The following is a 24,616-nucleotide window of genomic DNA, read 5'->3' on the forward strand; positions in this document are numbered from 1 at the left end:
ATATCTCGAGTATTAATAATTATTGTAGAATTCCATTTATTGTTTGGAATGAATATGGCTGTACGAGGAGATAAAACACCCGTTGAAGCATGACGTTGAATAATTGCCCAGTTATTTGGACTTCTTCCTAATTTGCCAGTGATGCAATAATGTTCTTGATTTATAATAAAATCTGCCAGATAATCTACTTGATACTGACATAGTTGGTCGGTGGCGGTCTTTGCTCTTTGAAGATTTATTTTGAGAAAACGGATGCCATTGTTATTCTTTTTATTGATGGAAAGGGTCTATAGATAGTCTGCAGGATCTTGCATTATTGTTGATAATATGTATTGGATTTTACTCGTCTAACTTTTGTTTGATATGTGGACCAGGAAATAGCTAAAGCTGGATGTTTACAGTCAAATTTTGTTTCATACTTTTTATTGTTAATCCAACAGATTATGCAGGACGGAGTTTGGGAATAACAGCAAGAAACATATTTTCCGCCGTAGAATGAGCATTTTGGTTGGTTTGTCTTATGAGAGAAATCCTGACAGACTTGACATCTGCGTACACCGATAAACTCGGTTATTTTATTGGTGCGCCATCCAATATATATTTGTTTTTTACTCATAAAATTTTGGAAAGTTTGACCGTGACATTTTATGATCCATTTATCGATATTATTTTGATAATTCAGTTTAAATAAAGGCCTTAGGTGGGAAATATTTGATTATGTTTCTTGGGCTATAATTTGAATCAGTTCATCAGAGTTGAAATTTTTTGGAGTATTATGAATTGTGCATTTTGGTATTGTGGCTTCCGGAAGTTTTACGTTAACTATATCTTTTGCAACTGTTTTGGCAATGAGGTTATAGCTGATTTTTTCTATACCTTCTGGCTTATGACAGTGTATTGCAAAGCTTCCTTGAAGAAAGGTGTTTATTCTTTTGACGTTGATATTTAATGCTTGCAGTGGTATTATTTGCAGTGGTATATGATTTATTTGTTCTATTTTTCTTTTTCGGGTCTTGCTTCGTTTGGTCATTAAATCAATCGTTCTACAGTCGTTATCCAGTTCTGGCTCTTTTCGCAGTTCATCCGGTTTCCTTTTCGGGTTTGACAGTTCTTTTCCGGTTCCTGCTGGTTTTGCAGATTTGGATTATTTTCCGTTTTTTGCTTCTTTTCCAGGTATTGCGTCTTTTCTGACTCATCTATCTTTCCAGTTCTGGCATCTTTTCCGGCTCTTGCTTCTTTTCCATTTTTTGCATTTTTTCCAGTTTCTTCTTTTTCAGTTCTTCTTTGTTTTTTAGTTTTTGCATTTTTTCCAGTTTCTTCTGCCTTTTCAGTTCTTCTTTGTTCACTTGTTTTTGTATCTCTTCCAGTTGTTTCTCTATTTTCAGTTCTTCTTTCTTTTCTAGTTTTTGTATCTCTTCCAGTTTTTTCTTGTTTTTCAGTTCTTCTTTCTTTTCTAGTTTTTGAATCCATTCCAGTGTTTGCTTCTTTTTCAGTTCTTGCTTCTTTTCTAGTTTCTGTTGCTTCTCCAGTTTTTGTTTGTTTTTCAGTTCTTCCTTTTTTTCCAGTTTTTGCTTCTTTTTCTGCTTTTTCAGTTCTTCTTTGTTTTTTAGTTTTTGCATTTTTTCCAGTTCCTTCTGCCTTTTCAGTTCTTCTTTGTTCACTTGTTTTTGCATCTCTTCTAGTAGTTTCTCCATTTTCAGTTCTTCTTTCTTTTCTAGTTTTTGTATCTCTTCCAGTTTTTTCTTGTTTTTCAGTTCTTCTTTCTTTTCTAGTTTTTGAATCCATTCCAGTGTTTGCTTCTTTTTCAGTTCTTGCTTCTTTTCTAGTTTCTGTTGCTTCTCCAGTTTTTGTTTGTTTTTCAGTTCTTCCTTCTTTTCCAGTTTTTGCTTCTTTTTCTGCTCTTGTTTCATTTTCAGTTCTTGCTTCTTTTCCATTTTTTGCTTCGCTTCCTGCTCTTGCTTCGTTTTCAGTTCTTGCTTCTTTTCCAGTTCTTGTATCTTCTCCGGTTCTTGCTTCTTTTCTAGTTTTTGTATCTTTTCCAGCTTTTGCTTCTTTTCTAGTTTTTGTGTCAATTCCAGTTTTTTCTTGTTTTTCAGTTCTTGCTTCTTTTCCAGTTTCTCCTTCTTTTCCAGTTTCTCCTTCTTTTCCGGTTCTTCCTTTTTATTCAGTTCTTGTTTCTTTTCCAGTTCTTGCTTCTTTTGCAGTTTCTCCTTCTTTTGCGGTTTCTCCTTCTTTTCCGGTTCTTCCTTTTTATTCAGTTCTTGTTTCTTTTCCAGTTCTTGCATCTTTTCCGGTTCTCGCTTCTTTTCTAGTTCTCTCTCGGTTTCCAGTTTTTGCTCCTTTTCATGATCACAAGGAGGGTTTTCCAATCTACAAAATAATCAGTATATCTTTATTTCAGTAGTAAAAAAGTGAAAGTAATGCAACGACGATCACGTTTAACATGTACAACACTTTAATATTTAGATACTATATAACACTTTGGGCTCAGTTTCATAGGAAAAAATCTCCCCGTAGATTTATTGCCTGACAGAATATTTTTCTACAAAGGGCGAATTGGTTGTTTTCGTTATAAGGACCTAAAGCCAAGCAGAGAAGTTAAAGAATTTGGCGTGATTTGTATGCAATAAGCGACCACCATGAATCTCACGTAGATGTGATAATTTGCAAAGTTTCAGTGCCTTACTTTTCCTTACTTAATTTTTGCATAAGTTGTAATAATAATAATAGTAATAATAAACAGGTGGCTTAAAAACAGAGGGAAACAATGGGGAAAATTGCAAAATAGGAGAAAAAAAGGAAACTGAAATCAAAAATGAAACAACTACAAAAAAAAAAAGGATGGAAAAAGCATCTTAGAAGATATACACGTAACGTTCTTTCTGAATCAGAAAAACCTGTATTTAAACGAGTATAAGTTTGAGAGCTTTAGATTCATTTAGGTTTTGAATCAATTACTATTTCTTACGCTTGCTAGATATTTTAAATTTCTTCAATTTTTGTATAATTTACTTACGTATTTTGTATTTTAACCTTTTCTTATTATTATCCCAGTAGAGGTAACCTTACACATCATTACATTATCTCCGAGTTTCCTCATTTAAGTCATCTTTCTCTCAGAAGAATCCCTTTGCATCGCTGGCTGCACAGGTTTCAAATTTTCTCTTGTTATTCCAAATTCGGAAAATATTGCTGGTCTATTTCGTCGTCCAGCAGAGCAGCACTAGGAGTTTTGCCACCATTTGTTTTCAATTGAAAATTTTATTCTCATTCTTCAGTTACATTCTTTAAGTTTTAATTATTTATACAGGAAGAAAGAAAGAAATCAAACACAGTAAAACAAATTAGGAAAAGAAATATCTGTTTTCTCCTATATTTATTGTTCCCTGTAATTTCTTTTGCCTGTTCCATTAAATTTATTGAAGGAAAATTTGCTAAGTTTTTCAAAATGTATTTCCTAAATCCTTATGCGAATTAAGCCTTTCTGAGCGTTTCGGCTAATGGCCGAAATCACTTTAATGGCTTTCACAATGTAATGTTTGAATATTGACAGCTGCCTATACTGAAATATTTTCTCCATTGTCCTCGAAAAAAGAAGTATTAAAGTTCCAGGAGATTTTACAATGAAGGACACACATTTCTTATTTGAAGGGCAAGAGGAAAAAATAAGATATTTTCGGATGGGAATATGTAGTATTGTAAACACCGTGTTTGTAAATTTCATCATATAGTAGCAACACTTGAGTCATAAGTAATTATGCACATATATGAGAGAGACGACATCGAGGAAAAATGAAATGGCAAAACAGGGCCGAAACAACTTTCCTGGCCGGTACAAACAACACAAAACACAAGAAAGAACGGACACCAATTATGCTTAGCACAAGAGAAATTAAAAAATAGGAACAAAATTAGACACTTATGGACCTCAAAGAAGGTGTTCGAAATTACGACCTGCACCCTGATGCAGGTATCACATCTCTCGCACATCGACCATAAGATGTTCTGGAAAATACTGTGCATCCTCAGGACTTTCCCAGCAGCTGCCACGATATGTGCCACAAGTTCCTGTTGGACTTCTAACAGGGGTTTCGTTCCCGAATGTGTTGAATTACCCCGAGCGGAAGTGATAATGCAAGTGAGGTCTCGTGATCTTGCTGAACAATGCACTGGACTACCCCTACCAAACCCATGTTTAGGATACTTTCCTAAGGAACTTTCGAATACTTTCTTTGATGACAATCCAATGTTTTTGTTCTTATTTCTTAGTTTTCGCTGCGCTAAGAATAATAAAGAAATATCTTTACACTGTTCGTACCCTATTTTTCTTGTGTTGTCTCTCGTCACTATAGCGCCAGGAAAGCGTTTCCGACCATGCATTCAAATAAACGATTATATATATATATAATTTATTTCCTAAACAATATTGATTAATTGATTATATTATCTCCTATGTTTAATTAAAGTAGAATTATTTTAAAAGAGTGAATCCATACTGGTAAGTTATATTTCGAAATATGTTTTGAAGTAATTTGAAAGCAAAATGTTAATAATGTTTTTGGTTAATAATGTTAATAATGTTTAGCAAAATGCAAAATGTTAATAATGGGGACTAGAGTTAAATCATCATGAAGAATAAAATTTCAATTGTAAAAGGAAAATTAAAACCATGTAATCATTGTCATTGATCGGAAATTAATTGACTTTTCAATGGGAACAAACCAACTCCCATTCAACGAACAATAATTGATAAAAATACGTAAATACGAAGGTGTTTCGTCTTTACTCGAGTTATAAGTTAAAGCCGAACCGGCAATTCTAGTCAGGCCAAATATCTCCGCGAATAGAAGGGATTATGATCCAATGCTTATACTCAAAGAACTTATTCTTATGAAGCAATTTAGTCAATTCAATTTGGAGTAAAAAGCAAAATCTGTAGAGAAATTCGATATAACCCGAGTAACCGTCCCCGATACCTTCATGTTTATGCATTTGAGTTCTATATTATTTTTAAAAATTAAACATTGGAAATTCAATTTGGAGTAAAAAGCAAAATCTGTAGAGAAAGCCGATATAACCCGAGTAACCGTCCCTGACTCCTTCATGTTTATGCTTTTGAGTTCTATATTATTTGTAAAAATTAAACATTGGAAATTGTTATTATGAAATCGAATTCAAAGTAAAGTTGAAATAAACATAGAAGATTACAAAATAAGATAAATAATGCAAAGTTTGTAAAAACAAATCAAAGACAATATAAAGTAATATAAAAAAATGTAAAAAATAATATATAATAAGAACAGTGAATGTACATGAAGATATAAAGGCCAGAAAAGGTATTAAGTAACTTACATTCTTTCTAGTGGGGGAGTTGGCAAAGTATTCTCTTCATGTCTGACTCATAAGTGTTGGGTGTCCGAAAATTCTTAGCGGCAGTGGGGGCTTTGAATAATATCAGTCGGTAAGACTTGGGTGAAGTAATTTATGGTAGTGGGTTGGACTCGGAATTCTTGAGGGATGTATTATGTGGAGTTCTTATTTGAGGGAGAATGTCTGTTAAGATTTTTTTGAAAATACTAGTGAATGGAAATTAATTAATTTCTGGCTAATTGTCGTGTCGCAATGATTAAGAATTTAAGAAAGGAAAAAAGGAATTTTTCACTGTCCAAGAGCTATTAGACAGACTAAAGTCATGAAATAGGCCCATTTTTTTAGTAACAGTATAGTAACAGCATGAGTCTGAAGACAATTAGGTTTTTACAATATATACAATTGAGTAATTACACTATATACAAATCCTTCAACTGATAGTCATCCAACTTATACCGCCTTCTCAGGTTTAGGAACAAATTATCATATCCCTATCAGTTACATGATTTAGGGTGAGTATTTAACGCCTGCTCTTTTAAGGCAATGGTTGATAAATTGAATGGGTATTAGATTATTTTTGAGAATTTTAATAAGGAGCAAAATTTCGCGTTGTAAATCTATTGTATCTGTCCATATAATTTTAATTCGTTGTATTTGATTAATTATAGTATTGTTAATTACTTTTTTGGATATGTTGGAGTTCCAATTTATTAATTTGTTAGTACTGAAATTGAAGTTTCTTGTTTTGTCAAAAAGTAAAATTTTTTTGTAGTTAATGATTTGAAGATCTAGAAAGTCTATGCTATTTTGTGAATTATTAGTTTTATTAAGTGTAAGACAATTCGGATAAATCTCGGAGTGTTCAATTTTATCAAAATTATTAATTGTAATAAGGTCATCAATATATCTGTAGGTGTGTTTGTAGTAATTTAACTCTTGTGGTTGTAGATTTTTTTCGAAGTTAAAGTCTTTGACAAATAAAAAGATATTACAGATCGAGGTGCTGGAATGTAAGCCCATTGGCAATCCTCTGACTTGTTTAAAAATTTGATTTTGAAACTTGATGTAGTTATGAAAAAGTGTGCATTTTAGGTAGGTTTCCCATTTGTCAAGAGTCATGATATTGAGCATATCAGGGAAGAGTTTAGTTAGATCAAGTAGACTGGTATAGATTTCTTCTAGAGGAAGTGAGGTATATAAGTTTTCAAAGTCATAGCAATTAATGTTTTGGATGTTAATGGTTTGAATAGTATTAATGACAGGAGTGTTATTATGAATGATCCAGGATTGTTATGATTAGTGTTACAATCATTGAAAATAAATTTACAGATTTTATTAAGTTGAATTGAAAAATAATAGTCTACATTTTTCTGGTAATTTATTAGTTCCATTAGCAATAAATCTGAATTTTAATTGTGTTTTATGGAATTTGGGAATCGCATAAAGATTAGTAAATCTGTTGTAGTTTGCATTGAAAGTAATATTGAGTTTCTTATGAAAAGTTTTAAACCTGTTTATTATAGATGTTTCTGTAAGGTTGGCTAATTGATAAGTAGTCGCGTTGAGAAGTTCTTTATGAATAATTTCTGCGTAGAATTGTTTTCATATAATGCTAAAGTTATTAGTTGTTTAACTATTTTTGTAATAGTAAAGAGCTGTTTTAATTTTTTAATATCTGATGTAAGTTGCGACCAATTCAGTGTACTTTTAAACTTGAGGTGACTGATTTCGGTGGATATGCGTTGAAGAATTTTGGCTTTCCATTTTTATAAGGTATCTATGGGTAAATTCAGTTGATAGCTTGCTTTAACTATAACTTTGTTGATGTTGTTTTCGAAAGTCTTGTAACAGAAATTTGTAGTCATGTTTCTGACTGGTCTAAATTTTGTACCATAACTCATTAGTGTTTTAAGTTGATGGTTCTGTATGATATTCAGGTTGCCAGTAATTATGCGCTGGTGATGAGAATCCACGTAATTGCTGTAAATTGGTGTCTTACAATGTCATTCTGCTGTTTCATCTATTTCATGGTGGTTAGTCAGCAAGTTGCTTAAGGTCCTTTGATATTTAAATGCAACCATAGTTAATGTATCAACTGCGGGGAAGTAATCTTTACAATCTCTGATGATTCTTGAGAAATGAATATTGTCAAACTGCGGATGTAGAAAATTGACTTTAAAATAAATTTTGCGTTGAGTGAGACTATTAGAGAGTCCGAAAAAACTAAAATCGAGAATCATGTCTTTAATGATTTGTGTGTCGTCGTAGCTTTATTGAATGAATTTTTTTAGTTTGATAAGGAATTTATTAGTACAGGAGTGTAACAGTTGAGAGGTTTCTTGGGAAAGTTGTCTGAGTCAAAGAAACATTTCAATTGTTTTTTCAATGCAAATGTATCCAAAGTGGATAAAAATCTCGCATTATTTTTTATTTTGCTTCCTCTTATTCCTCTCTGCGTTTTGTTGCTGTAGTGCTTAAATTGGCTGAAAATAGACTTCTTAGAAGTATCTCTATGACTATGTATATAAGTGTTAAGTCCATATGGATAAAGTGAACGTTGTTTTAGTATATAGAGAGATTCCTGAAAAATTCGTGTTTTGTGATTGGGTATTATATCTAGTATCTGAAGTTGAATAGAGTTGAAGTCATGGTGTTTAAAGTGCTCTAATTCTGCTGTATTGAGTTGTGATGGTGTACTTATTTTAATGCTATTTTTTGTGCGTTGAATGTTTTGATTTAAGCTCTATGGTTATTGATTCGAAAGTTAAGATTGTTTTTAGTCTGTCCTATATATTTTATATGTCAAGTGCCGCATGTAATCATGTAAATACAGTTAAATGTTTTTCATAAAAATTGTATTTTGGGTTTATCTGTAGCAGGCATGGCGTTAAATTTTCAAGTTTTTCATCTAGTGGAATGACATTAAATGATTTCAATTTCAGATAAACTAGCAAGATATAAAAGTAAGGAGGCTGCTAACCTTCAATACAGTAAAGTTTTTGTATAAGAACTTTATAAAACTTAAAAATTAAAATATTAAGAAAGAAGAATGGTGGTAATATATAAAGTGGGTACATTAGGCAAGCGATAAATAGCGCTAATAGCTGCTATTTAGCATATCCAATGTTCTATGATCTTAAATTCATTAAGTGCGAAAAGAAGTTACAATTACTTGCGCAATTGCTGCAAAGTTAGTTAATAATAATTTATTTCCTAAACAATATTGATTAATTGATTATATTATCTCCTAAGTTTAATTAAAGTAGAATTATTTTAAAAGAGTGAATCCATACTGGTAAGTTATATTTCGAAAGATGTTTTGAAGTAATTTGAAAGCAAAATGTTAATAATGTTTTAACGGGGACTAGAGTTAAATCATCTTGAAGAATAAAATTTCAATTGTAAAAGGAAAATCATATATATATATATATATATATATAATCTTTATATATATATATATATATATGTTACCGTGAAAGACCGAAATTGGAGAATGTCGACTTTCACCGGAGAATGTCAACATTCACCAAATACGTCGGTGAAAGATCGAATATTGCATTACATTCTTGTACATTCGGACCCTCACCGGTGTATGTCGACACTCACGGATGTGTTCTGGTGTAGGTTGAAAAGAGAGGAGTATATGTACACGCTGTCATTGCAAAAGGAAGTGTTCCACAAATAAATGCTGTCGTAAAAGCAAGGGCCTCTTGTGCAATTGAAAGTGTCATAAGAGTTTAAGTTTTTGCAATAAATAAGATTTGAATCACGTAATTTTGTAAGTTTTAAACTTCTATTATTTTCCTTTCGCATTTTGAATGTACAGTGTGTTTTAAGTTCTTACATTCTTAAGTTCTTAATTTAAGTGCGTTTTTTCGTGACCGAATTACAGAGAAAATATAATATTCTTATGTGTTCAACATTCACCATTAGTAGATGGTGAATGTTGACATTTACCGGTGTAAGTCAGAAATAAGAGTATTTGGAAAATATTTCGGACATACAACAAGCGACTATGTGAATGTTGACATTCACCGGTGAAAGTCGACATTCTCCAGATTTCGGCGTTTCACCATAACATATATACGATAAACGTATATATATAGATATATATGTATATGTGTGTGTGTGTGAATTAATGTTAGGAATTCTGATCGCACATATTGATCTATAATACAGAGCAAATTTGGCAGATGAATAAGATAAAATATTCAGATTTATTTCAATTCATATTTGCGGCTCCAATTCATTTGAAATTCTAAACCTACCTATTTCTAGAATATTTATATTTCTCATATTGTTGGAATAGGAAGAAAGTAGCACGACGTCGTGTCAGCGGTGACAGAGATAGAAAAAAATGTGCATAGTTCGACAACATTGTGGCTTAGTAAGAGAAATATTTGATTCAGGAAATTTAAATTCCCGCTTAGCTAGGTCATCATCTTTATGTAAATCATGTGATGGGGATATATATATCTACATAAATATATTTTAATTAATTAATTTTTATTTTTTAATTTTCTATTAATTCAAAATTATTTAATATTATATATTAAAAAAATAATTACAATGAAAAGTTGGAATCTGGAAATTTTTATTATGTTTGATGAGTACATTCTCAAAACTCGAGCTAAATAATATTCTAAATCTCTGTAAATCTAGAAATATATAGTTTAACAGAAACAGATGAAGAGAACAATTTATATTAGATTTGTTCCGAATAGAGTATAGGATGGATTTCAGTGTTTACGTAATTTGTTTTACATACATATATATTATTATTTATAAACATAAAGTCCTTTTTGTCTTTGTTACTCTAATTATATCAACTATTTGACATTCAACAACTAACTTCATAACAACTTCTCATTCACAAATTTTACAAACTGGCCGTTTAAACACGTGTATTTTGTATATTAGCTTTCTGTTTAGATATTTCATTAGTTAATGCAATAACGTTTCCTCATAATCAAAAGGTATGACAATAAATTTGAATTCTTCACAATAGGATTTTCCATCTTAAACATTTATAATATATTTTTGTAATGAAGGAATGAAAAAAACATTAAGCATTATAAATCTGAAAACGTATTATTTTCCAGACCAGCGTTTTTGTCAAAAAATTATTAAAGGTATAATTAAACTGGACCTGAAACATTATGTTTTGTTTTATTATTTTTTCCGAAAAGACTTACGTTTCCGACACGTATTGCAATCTTAAACATTGGGGATCCAATTCTTCTAGTAGTTGATCGCTGTAGTATATTCCTGCTTCTCCTTCTTCTTCTTCAAATATACGTCGATAATTATTTGCGCTGAAATATTTTTATTTTATTAAATATATATGTTCATATGTTTGAATTCATTAATTTAATAAATGATTACTTATACGTTTTTTGTCAAAAGTAGTAAGTTACAGTTTGCGAGCATTTTTACAGATTGTCAAAGATTTTTAAACGCTCAATGTTCCACGAAGAAAATATCTTTACTTATTCAAAATCTTTTAAAAACAATAAATATGGAAATGAATATTCCTCTTATTAGCCTAAATTCCATTATGAGAATATACAGGTATAATAGGAAATGAAGCTGCTGGCACCAACAGCTCAGGATGCCATATTAAAAGGTCTGATTGACATCTATCATCTCAAATCAAACCATGCAATCAGGAAAAAATTTTCCAAACACGTTTTAATAAAATAACAAACAGGATGGGACGAGACAGATACAAGAAGATTGCTCGACGGTTACCTCCCGCAAGTATCCCTATAAAGAATAAATTTTTTTCTCCAATTAGATTGGCAACAAGTCATGGAAAGTTCCCATTTTATTACCAGAGATTCTTAAGAAGCACGTAAAATGCGAGCGCGAAAAACCTGCAAATCTAGCAAAATTTAAGCTTTATAAATGGCACACTTTCTTACTTTCCCTTCTTAGAAAAGATAACCAGGATTTGCATCAAAAATTCCAGAGAAACGTTTTTCTACAATATGAAGTATGTGTCTGCACTTCAACAATTTATGAAATATATTATTGAAAGTGAAGGAACCGTGATTATAAGTATCTAGTAATATTACAAAAGTGAATAAGCATATATTTAAGAACAAGAAAATTTTTTAAACGGTGGCTTCCGTTGACCATGCTGATGAAATTTCCAGTCGAGCGCAATTAATCAATGTTTGGGATCTCAACCTGATGGCTGCGTATGCTGAGTCGATGACTGATCATTCATTTGGACAATTTCCGCACAGGATTAAAAATTGCCTTCCTACAGACTTCTTCACTTAACGGGCCATGCGTTCAAAACACAGATTTACACGTTAACTGAAATGTATAAAAAAATTAGCGAAAACAAAAAAAGTATTTAAACGCACAATATCTCTTCGGATCTTCCTATGTTCCTGATTATTACATCTGCTGAAAACAATTTAATACGTTTAAATGCAATTACATTTCATTGAAGTGATCTATTAATTGTTTAACAGTTTTCTGCTGTTGACTTCAATAAATTTATGATGTTTGGTATTTCATTTGTTTCCAGCAACACCTAGTCTCCTTTGCAAAGAAAATTAATATTAACTTTTGTAATTAAGAAATGATTTAGATGAAAAATTAAATTGGACTGGAGGTAATGTCTCGGTTGTTTTCGTTAAAAAAAGTTGGTGCTTTCTTAATTCAAAAAATATCTCCATATATATACATAACATACATGTAATTAATTTACACACTTAAAAAAAGTATTCTTCACATGGTATCTTCAAATGGGTAGATACGACAGCTGAAAAACAAGTGTCGGACTAAAGCGGAGCTGCAAAGAGCGATTTGTTGTACTGATACTTCCGTTTATATAATTCTTGTTATTCGATGCATGTAGTTTTGTTGAAATTCGTGTTACAAATTGCTTTATTCTCTGATGTAAAAGGAATTATCCCAAATTTTATTTAGAAGATTTAAATAACGGTTTTGATCACAATACGCGGCAGTTACTAGAAAAATATCTGGATCAGTGACTATTTGACGTCATTTAAAACGCTTAATTACAGGGCCGTAGTACAATTCACAACCGGCCCCAACCCCACGGGTATAGCGATATACAATAGTGACGTGATCGAAGATTCTTTGGAAATAATCGCTATCATCGAATGACATGCATATTCTATTTAAGTAATCATAGTCATCAGCTTTTAATATTCGTTGTAAATAATCATTGTCATCGAATAATCATTGTAAAGAATCATTCTCATCGGATAATCATCGAAAATAATCTTTGTCGTTACATAAAGGGGCATAGTAGCTGATGTATAAAGATTTGTACTCAAATTCTCATCAAAACAATCGAATATGTATTGCAATTTATCATATGATCATTATTAACAGCAATGATTCTTAAATGTCTTCGACCTACGGCTCCTAATGACGCCGAGGAAAACTTGCGCAAATGTGACAAAAAGAATATTTAAAAATACAATAAAAGCTTGAAAGGTAATAAAAATGCCTGAATTTAATTTCCTTTTATTTAAATGAAGCTTAATGTTTTGAAGGAATTTGAATATTGTACACAGGAATCAACAATATAAATATCTGTGGATTTTTGCCTCCTTGTTTTTTAATTCGTAACATCATATCTCCGGAACGGGGAGTTTGAGTTTGGAAGGAGGTACCCCCGGATTTCAAAACTTCTTGGTAAAACTTTCCGACTATTGTTATCTTCCTACGACTATCACTCGAGATATTATATAAAATTTCGGAAAACGGTAATTTTTCGTATTTATTTTTCCAAGTAGCCGAAGTCTAGCGCACTGGACATCAAAATGCTTTACTTGGAAAAATGTTGGCCGTTCTCACTTTCAAATCGTAGAGTTTGTTTAAGAGATATTTTTAAGTTAAAAAAAATATGAAATAAATAGTATTGCCAAACGTGAAACTTATTGTTATTATTATTTACGGTCATATTCTGAAGTTGAAGAAAGCACGTGATTCCATATAACGTCATTGTATGTCGAAAATCTTTCGTTAATATCAGTATTTTAAATGAATAGCTGTTTTTGGCAACTTTTATGTTTCACCTTTGGATACGTGACACGATATGCTATCGCTACGTTAATTCCTTTATTGAGATTTTGAAAATTTGTTATATTGAAATAAATTTAAATCATAACCTCCAATGTATTACCTAAAGGGTCAAAGGTCTTTGTTTCCTGAGTTGGCAAGAAAAATGTATTTACGAATCGCTGGTTGCTTGGAAAGAATGAATACATTTTCTTCATAATGAAATGTTTCTATGCATTTTATGCTATTCTAAATTTATTTATAAAAATTTAATTTCTTTTATTGTATACTTACTTTCTGAGTAGAAGTTTAAACATCTGTAGATATTTAACGTATTTTAGATGCAATGTTACTTTACTACAGTTAAATAAATTTTTTTTCCAATTTACTAAAATGTCTGAACGCAAGAAGAGAGCACAAATGGTACAGCGAGCTACAGAAAAATGAAGTAAAAAACACTAGGAGACTCAACAGGCAAGTACAATAAAATTTGCGAGCTTCAAAAATGAATGAAGACACAACTAGAAACTCAGCAGGCAAGCATAGTGACAAGACAGCTTACTCATTCAAGAAACTGAAGAAGAAACGAATAGGAGTTCCAGCAGACAAGCAGCAACTCAAGAAACTTCGCGTGCTCAAACTGTATCAGAAACTAGTAGAAAACACAAAAGACATTCAGAAAACCAAGAAACACTGCGTGCTCCGGAAAGGGAAGCAGAAGGGAAACGGAGGCCCATTAGGCAAGTGGAACGTCAACAGACCATGCGCGATGAATAGAAGAAGTAGCAAGTAAACGAAGGATACAAGACTCTCCGCGTCAGCGTCAGATTCGACAGGAAATAACAGAACAGCTCAAGAACCTATATAAACAACTCAAGACGCTGCAGTTTACGGACAATTTTTGTTCGAAGTGGCAGAGCGTATACGAGGGAACAAGCTTCTCATGAACGCATCAAGACATACACGTAGTACTCTTCACAATGCAGGAAGTTTACTTTGAGCAACACACTGTATACATAGAGCTCGTAGACATATATAGTAAAGATTTTGCTTTGGCAACAGCCCCCTAGTAAAATGTATGAAGTTTATATTAGCATCTCACAATACCTGAACGAAATTTTTCTATTTACTTCTTCATTTACAATTTTCTGAAATTTTTTATCAGTAATCCTGTCTATATAATATAGATATCAAAATCAGAAAAATTTAATTAATTATCTTTAAATGTATCTAAGTAATGAATACTTCGCCCCTGTTCATACCGAAAAAACATGATGTAATTGTAGATAGCTAGAAAGTAAAATGTATTCAGCAGGCTGTGCAGCAAGCGACATCTATAAATGGTGATAAAACAATAATGTTATATAATGTTATATACTGGCAGAGTTTTAAATTAAGAACATATACATCAGTGTTTTAATAATAAGAATTTTGCATCAAATTGCAAAACAAATATCTTAACTTCTGTCTTTTCATGCATAAGAGTTCAGCATTCGGAAAATTATATTTTCGTAAATGGTTTAGCAAAAATAACGAAAATTATTGCCCTGAGAAATGGATATGCTTGGTATGAATCCGAATTACGCCAAGACTACCCGTCAACGGTTGTTTTGAACACGCCCTTAATGAATATATATAACCCTTAAAAAACGTAAAGTGAGTGAATCTACTATCCGAGTGTGTCTTTATATCTTGAGTATTTAAGAAATGCATTTATCTATCTGGATAAAGCTAACGCTATTGCCTGAATAACAACGTTTATTTAACACTTGATATTACCAACTTCATATATATCTTGAAATAAAACATAAATTTCCTAATCAGATACTACCAATTGCAGAAAAAATACAAAAATAATGGAATTTCTAATAACACTACAAGTAACATACCGAGGAATAAATTGCGCAGCAAAACTGATGCAATCTACAATATATATACCAAAAAATTTATGTACCGCAATAGAAATGCAAAAGAATGAGAAATGAAACTATCATGAGATTTATAATGAAAAATTTACCATAAACTATTGATATATGTTAATAAATATATGCTTTTAATACTATTTATTTAAATATGCTGAAACTTTCATAATATTCATTACTTACGAACGCTTTTTCATCCATCGAAACATAGCACAAGCCATTCTCAATTCAGTGCTGGTGCACGTCAATAAAATAAGGATAAATCCAAATTTTTACAAAAAATCAATCGCCTTGACTCGTTTCTCAGAAAACGTATGTCTACAAATGCAGTATTAATATATCACATCAATATAATTCGGGATCATAAAATCTCCAAACAACGCATTAAACGCAAAAAATCGCATTAAGGCAGAATGAAGAATTTTCACTCTTACAATGGCTTTTACAACAATATACAATAGAATCTAATTTCTAAACTAAGTGTTCATTGTTACACCATATTTAATTTTTGGGGAATCTTTCATGGTTGTTCAGTAATTCTAACTGTTAACTGGTATAAAAAGAATTATGATTTCATATATATGCACAGACTTATATATGTATTATATTAACACGTATCTGTAGTAACATACATCATCTTATATTATATGTATTCGCATAATTCTAAATTAATTATACTAGTCAACATATTTTATATATTGATAGCATCAGACTTTTAAAATTATTTATTACTATCTGCTTGCTAACGATTATATAATTACGCACAGTGGTACCTCGACATACGTGTTTAATTCGTTTCGTAACTTTGCTCGTATGTCAAATTGCTCGTATCTCAAAGCAATTTTCCACATTGAAATTAATCGAAATCCCATTAATCCGTTCCAGATCCCAAAACACGACCTCAGTTGTTTGTTAAGTGTTTTTAAGTAAGAATCAAAAACAAGAAGAAACATTTATTTATAAATAACAAATACATATTCTATAAAAACATAATTAAAAGAAAAAGTGAAGTGCCTACGGAAGAGCTTAATTTTTGTCACTGGTCTTCGCTTTTTTCGTCATGATCTGCTTATTTCCACCCGCAGATCATTTAAAAAAACTTTCCAAGGAGGTTTGTTTCTTCTTCCGTGTCAAGGATGCACGGCTAGTTGCAACGTTTTCGCGGTGATTTTTATCCACGCACTCTACAACTTTCTCCCACATTCCCAAGACCTGTTTTATATCTCTTGTAGCGATAACCTCCTCCACCTCTGGCTCCTCTTCAAAACTAATTTTTCGTTAACACAACGTATGCTGTTGCAAATACAGATCGTGTAACTCCTCGGTTGTCAGCTCCTGAGACTGTTGTTCGACGAGTTCGTTCACATCTCTCCCATCCACCTCCAGACTCATGGATTTTCCCAGAGAAACAAGCTCCTCTACCTATGCGACTTTGGGTTCCAATCCTTCGAAGGCCCTTTCAGCAACAGCCTCAGGCCACAGCTTCTTCCGTGCAGAGGTTAAGGTCCTCGTTGTAACACCCAGCCAGGCCTGATCAATAATTCCTAGGCATATGACGATCTTAAAGTGGCCTTTCCAGAACTCTCGAAGGGTAAGGTTTGTGTTCTCCGTCACCTCAAAGCAGCCCCAAAAAATGTGCTTGGTGTACAATTTCTTAAAATTAGAAATCACCTGCTGATCCATCGTCTGCAGGATAGGAGTGGTGTTGGGTGGTAGGTAGGGAACTTTTATATACTTGAACTATTAGAGTAAATCAACTTCGTGATTTGGTGGGTGAGTAGGGGCATTGTCGAGGAAGAGAAGGGCTTGCATGGGTAGGTTGTTTTTCTGTGGGTATTTTTTAACAGAAGGGCCAAACACCAGGTTTATCCACTTCACAAAGAATTTCCTGGTGACCCAAGCCTTCGGATTTGTCATCCACATACCTGGCAGATTTTCTTTTGAAATATTATATGACTTAAAGACTCTGGGATTTTCCGAATGGTATACTAGCAGAGGCTTGATTTTACAGTCGCCAATCTCATTGGCGCAAATTACTAGAGTTAATCTATCCTTCATGGGTTTGTGACCTGGCATCGTCTTCTGCTCTGCCGTTATGTAAGTTCTATTCGCCATCCTTTTCTAGAAAAATACTGTATCGTCACAGTTAAAGACTTGCTGGGGGGATGTATGCTTTGGCTAGTATCAGTTCGGAAAACATTTTGATGTGAACCTCAGCTGCCTTCACATCGGAACTTGCTGCCTCACCATGTCTGAGGACGGAGTGAATGCCGGTCCTTTTCCTAAAGATGTCAAGCCAGCCCTACTGGATTTAAACAAGTCTTCCGATTCCTCATTTTTAGAAGTGTGTGGGATCTTCTTTAGCAAATAACCGTAAATTGCTCGTGCCTTCTCACATATGAAGCTTTATGTTAAGGTTCCTCCTTGAAGCTGCTCCTCTCTCACCCACCCCATCAGTAGTTTCTCCATCTATTCACGGAGAGAGGTCCAGAGTTTAGACATTATTTTATCGGCCTTAGATGGCGTTATACCCTTTATCAACTCCTTTTTTTTAAGCACAGTACATATCATTGATGTGCTACGACCGTACATCATCGCCAAGTCAATTACTCGCACACCTTGCTCATGGTTTTCTATGATTTCACGCTGTAATTCAATAGACATCATCTTATTCTTTGTACCCATGGTTATAAAAATAAATATGATAATGTTTTCTAAATGTACAAAAAGCAAAAAGCGCCAACCCAGCTTATCAAATATGCTTCCAAAACGAGGGAAACAAGCACACAGACTGAGATCTTGTCTGAGGTGGGAGAAACTGTTAGACGCTGCATCTAAATATAAATAACCATCGTCTTCACTGCCGAAACCCTCTAAACTATTCTATAAATCACTATCATATCAGCTATAAAATCGTCATTAGCCAAATCTATATCATCATCAAAATCATCTAAATATTCCTCACCACACAAAACACATCATGATTTTAAACCATCGTATCTCTATCACCATCGTCAGAATAAAATAAACCACCATCACACAAATCACATCATCATTCCATACTAATCAATCGAAACTATATATCATATACACCATCATCATTGAAGTCGTCAAATAATAAAATCACCTGAATACAAAGTACTATCACCTAAAGTTTTATTACCATCATACTCATTTAATCACATTCTTCATCACTATAACATATAATCACGATAACTTAAATAAAAAATCATCAGCAGTTAGTATAAATCCTCATCCTTAAAATACCAGCTAAATTATTTAAATCATCATCATTTAAATCAAGATTTTTTTGGTGTTTCGCTAGTATAACATCAAAACGAACCAGTTTCATTTAGGTACAGACATGTACAGGTAAAAGTGTTGGAGCTTCATTAAAGATTGCACAGGTATACATCCCAATAACTAACCGAATACAGCACGGAGGGAAGGCCAGAAGAGGAAGAATCCTACTGGTAGTTCTTTAAAGAGAGATTTAGAAGTTAGTTTTTAAGTGAGGAGGACAAAAAGGGAGAACGGGTTATAGAAGAAATGAAGAAATCTAGAAAAAGGTTCATTAGAAAGTAGTAATAATATTGTAGTGGCTAAATCAATTATTAGCCCACCGGATGAGTCCAGATCTCGAAACTTTGTGCTGCTGGGAAAGGAGGGAAATCTAATAAAACAAGTTTTATATCAAGCTTGTACAGAATACCAGCAGCTTAGCTGCCAGCCTTCGTCTGGCTTTTAAATGTACCGGGAAAATGGCTGAAAGAAACACCAATTTTTAAACTTGAAAACAGCGTAGAATTTTACTCTGCAGAACGACTTCATAAAAAAAAAGTTATTACGTATAACAAAATTACCATGAAATAAGCAATATCCCTTAATACAAATATTAATGATCTTAATAAATAAATTAACAAACTTCCCTTTGCAAAATCTTAAGAACTCAAATGGTATAAAGGAGGTTAAGAACTTTGTTTCCTAAAAAAATCACTCAAAACTTTTCAGTATCTTAAAATCAGTGAAATGAGCAACAAAGAACACAAAAGAATACAAAAATCAAAAAAATTCTGGAAAGCAAAGTATAATTAATGATAATGCAAAGTATAATTAATGATATCCCTTGTAATGTTGCGCGCTTCCAACCTGCACGCAACAATAGTGGTGACTGCTAACAACTGGAAAGTAGACAAATTCTTGAGAAGGGTTTAAATCCCTTTTTATTCAACTTTAGAAATTACAAATGCGTGCTCTTGACGCTCGCAAACTACGCCGACCCGGCGGTAAAATAAAAATAAAAAACTAAAAAAAGAATAATAACATGTGACTAACTACGAGGCTCTCTATACGTAACTAACCTCACCGCGTTCTAAGATACCGCTGATAATTCAGCAAACTTCTGAATATTACGTTGAAAAATTAACAACAAGAACTTAAACGCGTGGTTCTTCAATTTCTAACTAGCCACCTCCACGCTCGTGCAGCAAGAAACACACTTTCGAACTCGTTTCCCTTCTATTTAACTCAGATTACTTCCGCTGACAATTTGAATCCTTTGCGCGTTCTACTAAAATTTACATACTCTGGCATTGGCAATTCCAGGGGAAAGTAAGGCTTAACAGGAAAGATAGTTTAAACTTAAAATAAATATTAGTTAAAATAAATATAAACCCTACATTTCCCGCTGCCAGAATTTGGAAAACTTGGAAGCAGGTCCTAGAAACGACCTATTGGAAAGTTTCCACAATTCTGATCTAAATTTTAAGAGCCTCGTTGACATAAAAAAAATCTGTTATCTCACAAAAGGTAGAACAAATTTCTGTAGATACTTATTTAATTCTCTCTTCTTACAGCAACCTTTCCCGGACTTCAGCAATCAATCTGTTCTCTTCCTTCCAGTATCTGGAAGGAATAAGTATCAGTATCTTTCTAAATACATTATAATTTACACTTTCTTGACACTGAATAAGTTTTTGTTTTTGAACGATTTATTTTCCTTAGTTACTGCTTAATTCACATTCATTCAAGTATTCAAACATGAATTTAACTTTACCCTGGCTCTCCACCATGTGAGGAGTCAAACGGGAATATTCGTGTTTTAGTATTGCAACACTTCTCCTAACCACAATGATTTGTTAGAATTCAACGACCAAATAGACACACCTTACTCGACATTATACAAGTCGATGAGCTACTTTAACATTCTTAAAATTCAAGTGTAGGTGGAGAACATTACAAAACACATTCATTCTAAATTCCCCCTCATTTATCTATAGACATGCAGGCTTTCGCTCTAAAGCATGATTTTATCTACAGTTTAATAATTAAATTTGAATTCATTGCTTTTGAGCATTTACTTTTAGCATCTAAAATTTTATGCTTCTAGACTAAATTCTACTTTTACATAACTTTCAAGCATTTACGTATATTTACAAAATTCTAATACATATGATTTTTACAATTTACCATAAAATGAATAAGAGAAAAATAAATTTTTACTTTACTCATTCTTCGCCAAGCTGGAGGCACTGAAACTAAAGTTGTTATTAATACAAGAATACGAAGTTATTTTTATCTTCGGCCAAATTCTGGCTTTAACATAAAAGAATTAGTCTTTCGACCAACAGAAACTGCTTGTTCCTAGATTTTATACTTAAAGAAAATAATACTTTTGCATTAGCTAAATAAAGTAAAATAAAAGTAAATCTCAACCGAAACACATTGACTTTCGTCAAAACATAGAACTTTGTATTTGCGCATAACATTTCGGAACAAAAGAAAAAAAATGTTATAGAAGATTTTAACTTATCTTTGAGTTTTCGATGATTGTAACTCCGACATTCTCTTCTGGCAGAACTGCTCCCATGTTATAGATTCCAATTTTTTCTCTTGGCTTCTTTTTTTTGTTATTGTTGCTTCTTTGTCTTTGAGTATGGTAGTAAAGTCATGCTGCGATAATGATGTTAATGTCACACTGCGACTTTTGTATAACTTCACAAAGTGACATAAATTTAATTGCTTTAAAGCAGCGGTTCTCAACCTTTTGACTAACACATACCATCTAAACAAAAATTTAAAAACCTTAGTACAACCAGTATAATTATTGTACATTTTATAATACTTATTCAGTTTCTCAATATAAATAGAAAAAATAAATGTTTTGCCATTTGCACAAGCTATTGGCTATCTGTATTAAATAGGCACACATAAAAAATATTAATTAAGAATTGGTTACCATTTTAATTATCAAAATTTAAGTTATATACTTAAATTTAGTGTAAAATTTGGGCCTGTTTAAGAGAGATCAATTTCTTTGTCTGGCCTTATTTCACTTAGCTTTAAGTGTGATCCACTTTTAATTTTATTCTGTATTTATTTTTCAAATAAAACATGGAAGAAAATCCTTGTTCACACAAATAGGTTGTGCGAAAAGGCAATAAAAATTTAGCTTTATTTGAAATGCCTTTAAATTCTTTTTTTCGGTGTAGCCAAAAGTTGTTATTTATGAAATCTTCAGTGGAAGTGCAATCACAGGAATTTTCTAACAATTGTTCTTTTTTTCTTCATAGAATTTTTGAACTTTGTTTCTTTGCCTACCACCTATTTTTTATCTTGTGTACCACCTGTTGAGAATTGCTGCTTTAAAGATCTGTGTGGGTGTCGCACAGTGTTACATTAGTTTAATCAGTATAATGTCGCAATAGCAGTATTTCAGACATCTCCTCCAGTAAAACTGATAACAGCAGAAAAGCGTTTTATTGATCCAGTAAGAAGTTACTCTTCCAGTTATTAAAATCTTACTGGAATCTTTGGAATTTTTTAATTATTGAATATAGTCATCACAATCATATCAGATTTCCTCAGTGATTATTGTTATATCTCATTGTATTGAAATTATATAACAGATGCGTTTATGATTCATTTACATTTTTATGTAAAACTTTGCTCTCATAAATTGCTATAAAACTATATGCTCATAGTTTTTGTGTATCACTTTTGTGTACTTGCGTGTATTGCTATAAAACATATGCTAATAGTTTTTGTGCAAATAAAACTTACATTTCTTCATTCAAATATTTAGTATAGCCAATAACTACAGTGAGCATAGTTATGTGAATGAAATTAAGCATATAAAACAATTTGTTTTCCAATAAATGTAAGAAAGTTTTAAATAGCAAATTTTCTAGTGTATAAGACGCACTTTTTTTCTTTGAAAATAAGTCGGGAAAAAAAGGAGGTGCATCTTGTATGTCGATACTCAGTTTTTGATTGCATTAATTTCTGGAAATTTCCTCTTTTTTTGGAGTTATGTGATTTTTTTCTTGTTTCCTTGCGATGTGTGGGAATATTACAGTTACGAAGAGCTTAGTAAATGTGCATCTGGCATGAAAACTGCAATTTTTGCGAACGACTTTTAAGTGTGGGAAATTTCAACTTTTTGGTGTTTCTTAAGTTTGTTGGCAAATTATGGTTCAAAAACAATGTTGAAATTGCTGTAACAAAGCATGCAAGCTGGATGCAGGCTTCAAATTTTGAGGTTACACCATCAAGAAGAAGGGGAAGGCCTAACATTTGGAAAGTTTGTGAATGGGTCAAAGCATCTTGGGATGCTGTGAAAACAGAGGCAGAGGTTAAATCATGTATGAAGTGTGGCATTATTAATACACTGGATGGTACAGAGGACAGTCTGTTGTATGAGGACTCGAATGCTGATTTAGGAGAGGTTTCAAGTGACTTTTCATTTAGCTATGGTGATGAGTGTTTAGGTTTTGATGAAGAAAATTAAAAGCTCTTCCCCAGATGAATTGTGGGTATAAAGTATTACTTTGTATTTATATTAAAAATACTGTAAATTCATTATAATGAAATGTGTATAAAAAAAGGGGGATGTGCCTTATGCGCCTGCAAATACGGTAATAAAGATATAAAAATATCCATTCACTTAAGAGAAACTTAAATTCATTTCCTGCAAAAATTTTAAAAGATCCTTTTAATATATTTAATGCAGCCTTTTCTTAATTAATAAGAAGTTAATATTGTTAATAACATATTTTATTTATATCGGCAATTCTGTCAATGTATACATGTTTTTCGAATGGCCTTTCATCGAATTTTACAAAATATGACTCGTATTCATAATATAAGTTTACAATGTCTCCTTCAGCCTCATGAAATTAAACAAAATATGCATTATTATTATAAAAAATTATAATGCTATTATATGCATTGAGATGAGCAGTGACTGGCAAGAGTTTTAAAGCTATTTATTAAATTTTAAATTACTTTAAAATTGAAAGAAAGCTCCAAATTTTTAAATAGGTACTAAACATTTTGATGATTGTTTGATTTACTATTTTGAAGCTTTATTATTTATCATTTATACTTTTATTATTTTTGAAACTCGGACGCTTCCAAACATATGAATTTATAATACTTACAATTCAGTAAAAACAAATACAAACTTAAAATTTTAGATTCTAAGCTTTCAAGACAGCTTCTGTACACAAAAGTACTCGCTGTTATACACTCATGTCCATAAATTAAGGATAATGCAAAATCAGGCAAAGGAAAAGTTAGAAGCAAAACAAATTTGACTTATTTGTAAAGCTTATTTATTAAACAAAAGGTAAAGAGCAAAAACAGATGCTATATGTTTGATATTAATAAAAAAATTAGCGATTTTTTTTCTCCCTGGAGCAAATTACCAAAAAAAAAAAAAAACTTATTTACAAAAAAACAATATTACATGGTTGGTTTGATTGTTAATACATTGTATGTCTCCCAGACAATGCAATACAGTCCGTACAACGCCTAGGCATCTGAGTATCAAATTATCGATCTGATCTTGGGGGATATTACATCACTCAAAAAGCAATGCACTCCGAAGTTCCGGTAGACATGTAGAAGGAGGTTGACGGGCTGCAACTCGTCGGCCAAGCATGTCCCACACGTGTTCTACTGGTTCAAGTCTGGTGAGAATGCTGGCCAGTCTGTACGGGTGATATCCTCCGATTGAAGGCATTCGCTTACGATATTTGCACGGTGAGGACTGGCGTTGTCATCCATAAACAAATTGTGTGCCCATGGCACCCCGAAACAAATGTACATGTTGTTCCAGAATGACGTCCCGATAGATATGGCTTGTCATGATTCCAATTTGAACATGAAGGTCAGTTCTGGAACCCAGAATAATTCCACCCCAAACGAGCACTCCTACACCACCGTGACGGTGTCGTTCAATGATGCTTTCTTGGTGGTAACGAATACCTGGA

The 24,616-nt window shown here is 32.4% G+C and overlaps 1 protein-coding gene across 1 annotated transcript in view; it reads right to left on the reverse strand.

The window, feature by feature from the left end:
* Positions 1–1,196: 1,196 nt before the first annotated feature.
* Positions 1,197–24,616, reverse strand: part of LOC146997128 (uncharacterized) — a 55,773-nt gene continuing 32,353 nt past the window's right edge. The window contains exon 3 of the mRNA XM_085817813.1: positions 1,197–2,370. Within this exon, the coding sequence (XP_085673939.1) occupies positions 1,197–2,285 (1,089 nt within the window). The 5' untranslated portion in view covers positions 2,286–2,370. The remainder of the gene's footprint in view (positions 2,371–24,616) is intronic.

The sequence above is a fragment of the Stegodyphus dumicola genome, chromosome 5 (assembly GCF_044657685.1).
Source record: "Stegodyphus dumicola isolate Sdum_Otavi_A_Nest chromosome 5, ASM4465768v1".
Lineage (NCBI taxonomy): Eukaryota > Metazoa > Arthropoda > Arachnida > Araneae > Eresidae > Stegodyphus > Stegodyphus dumicola.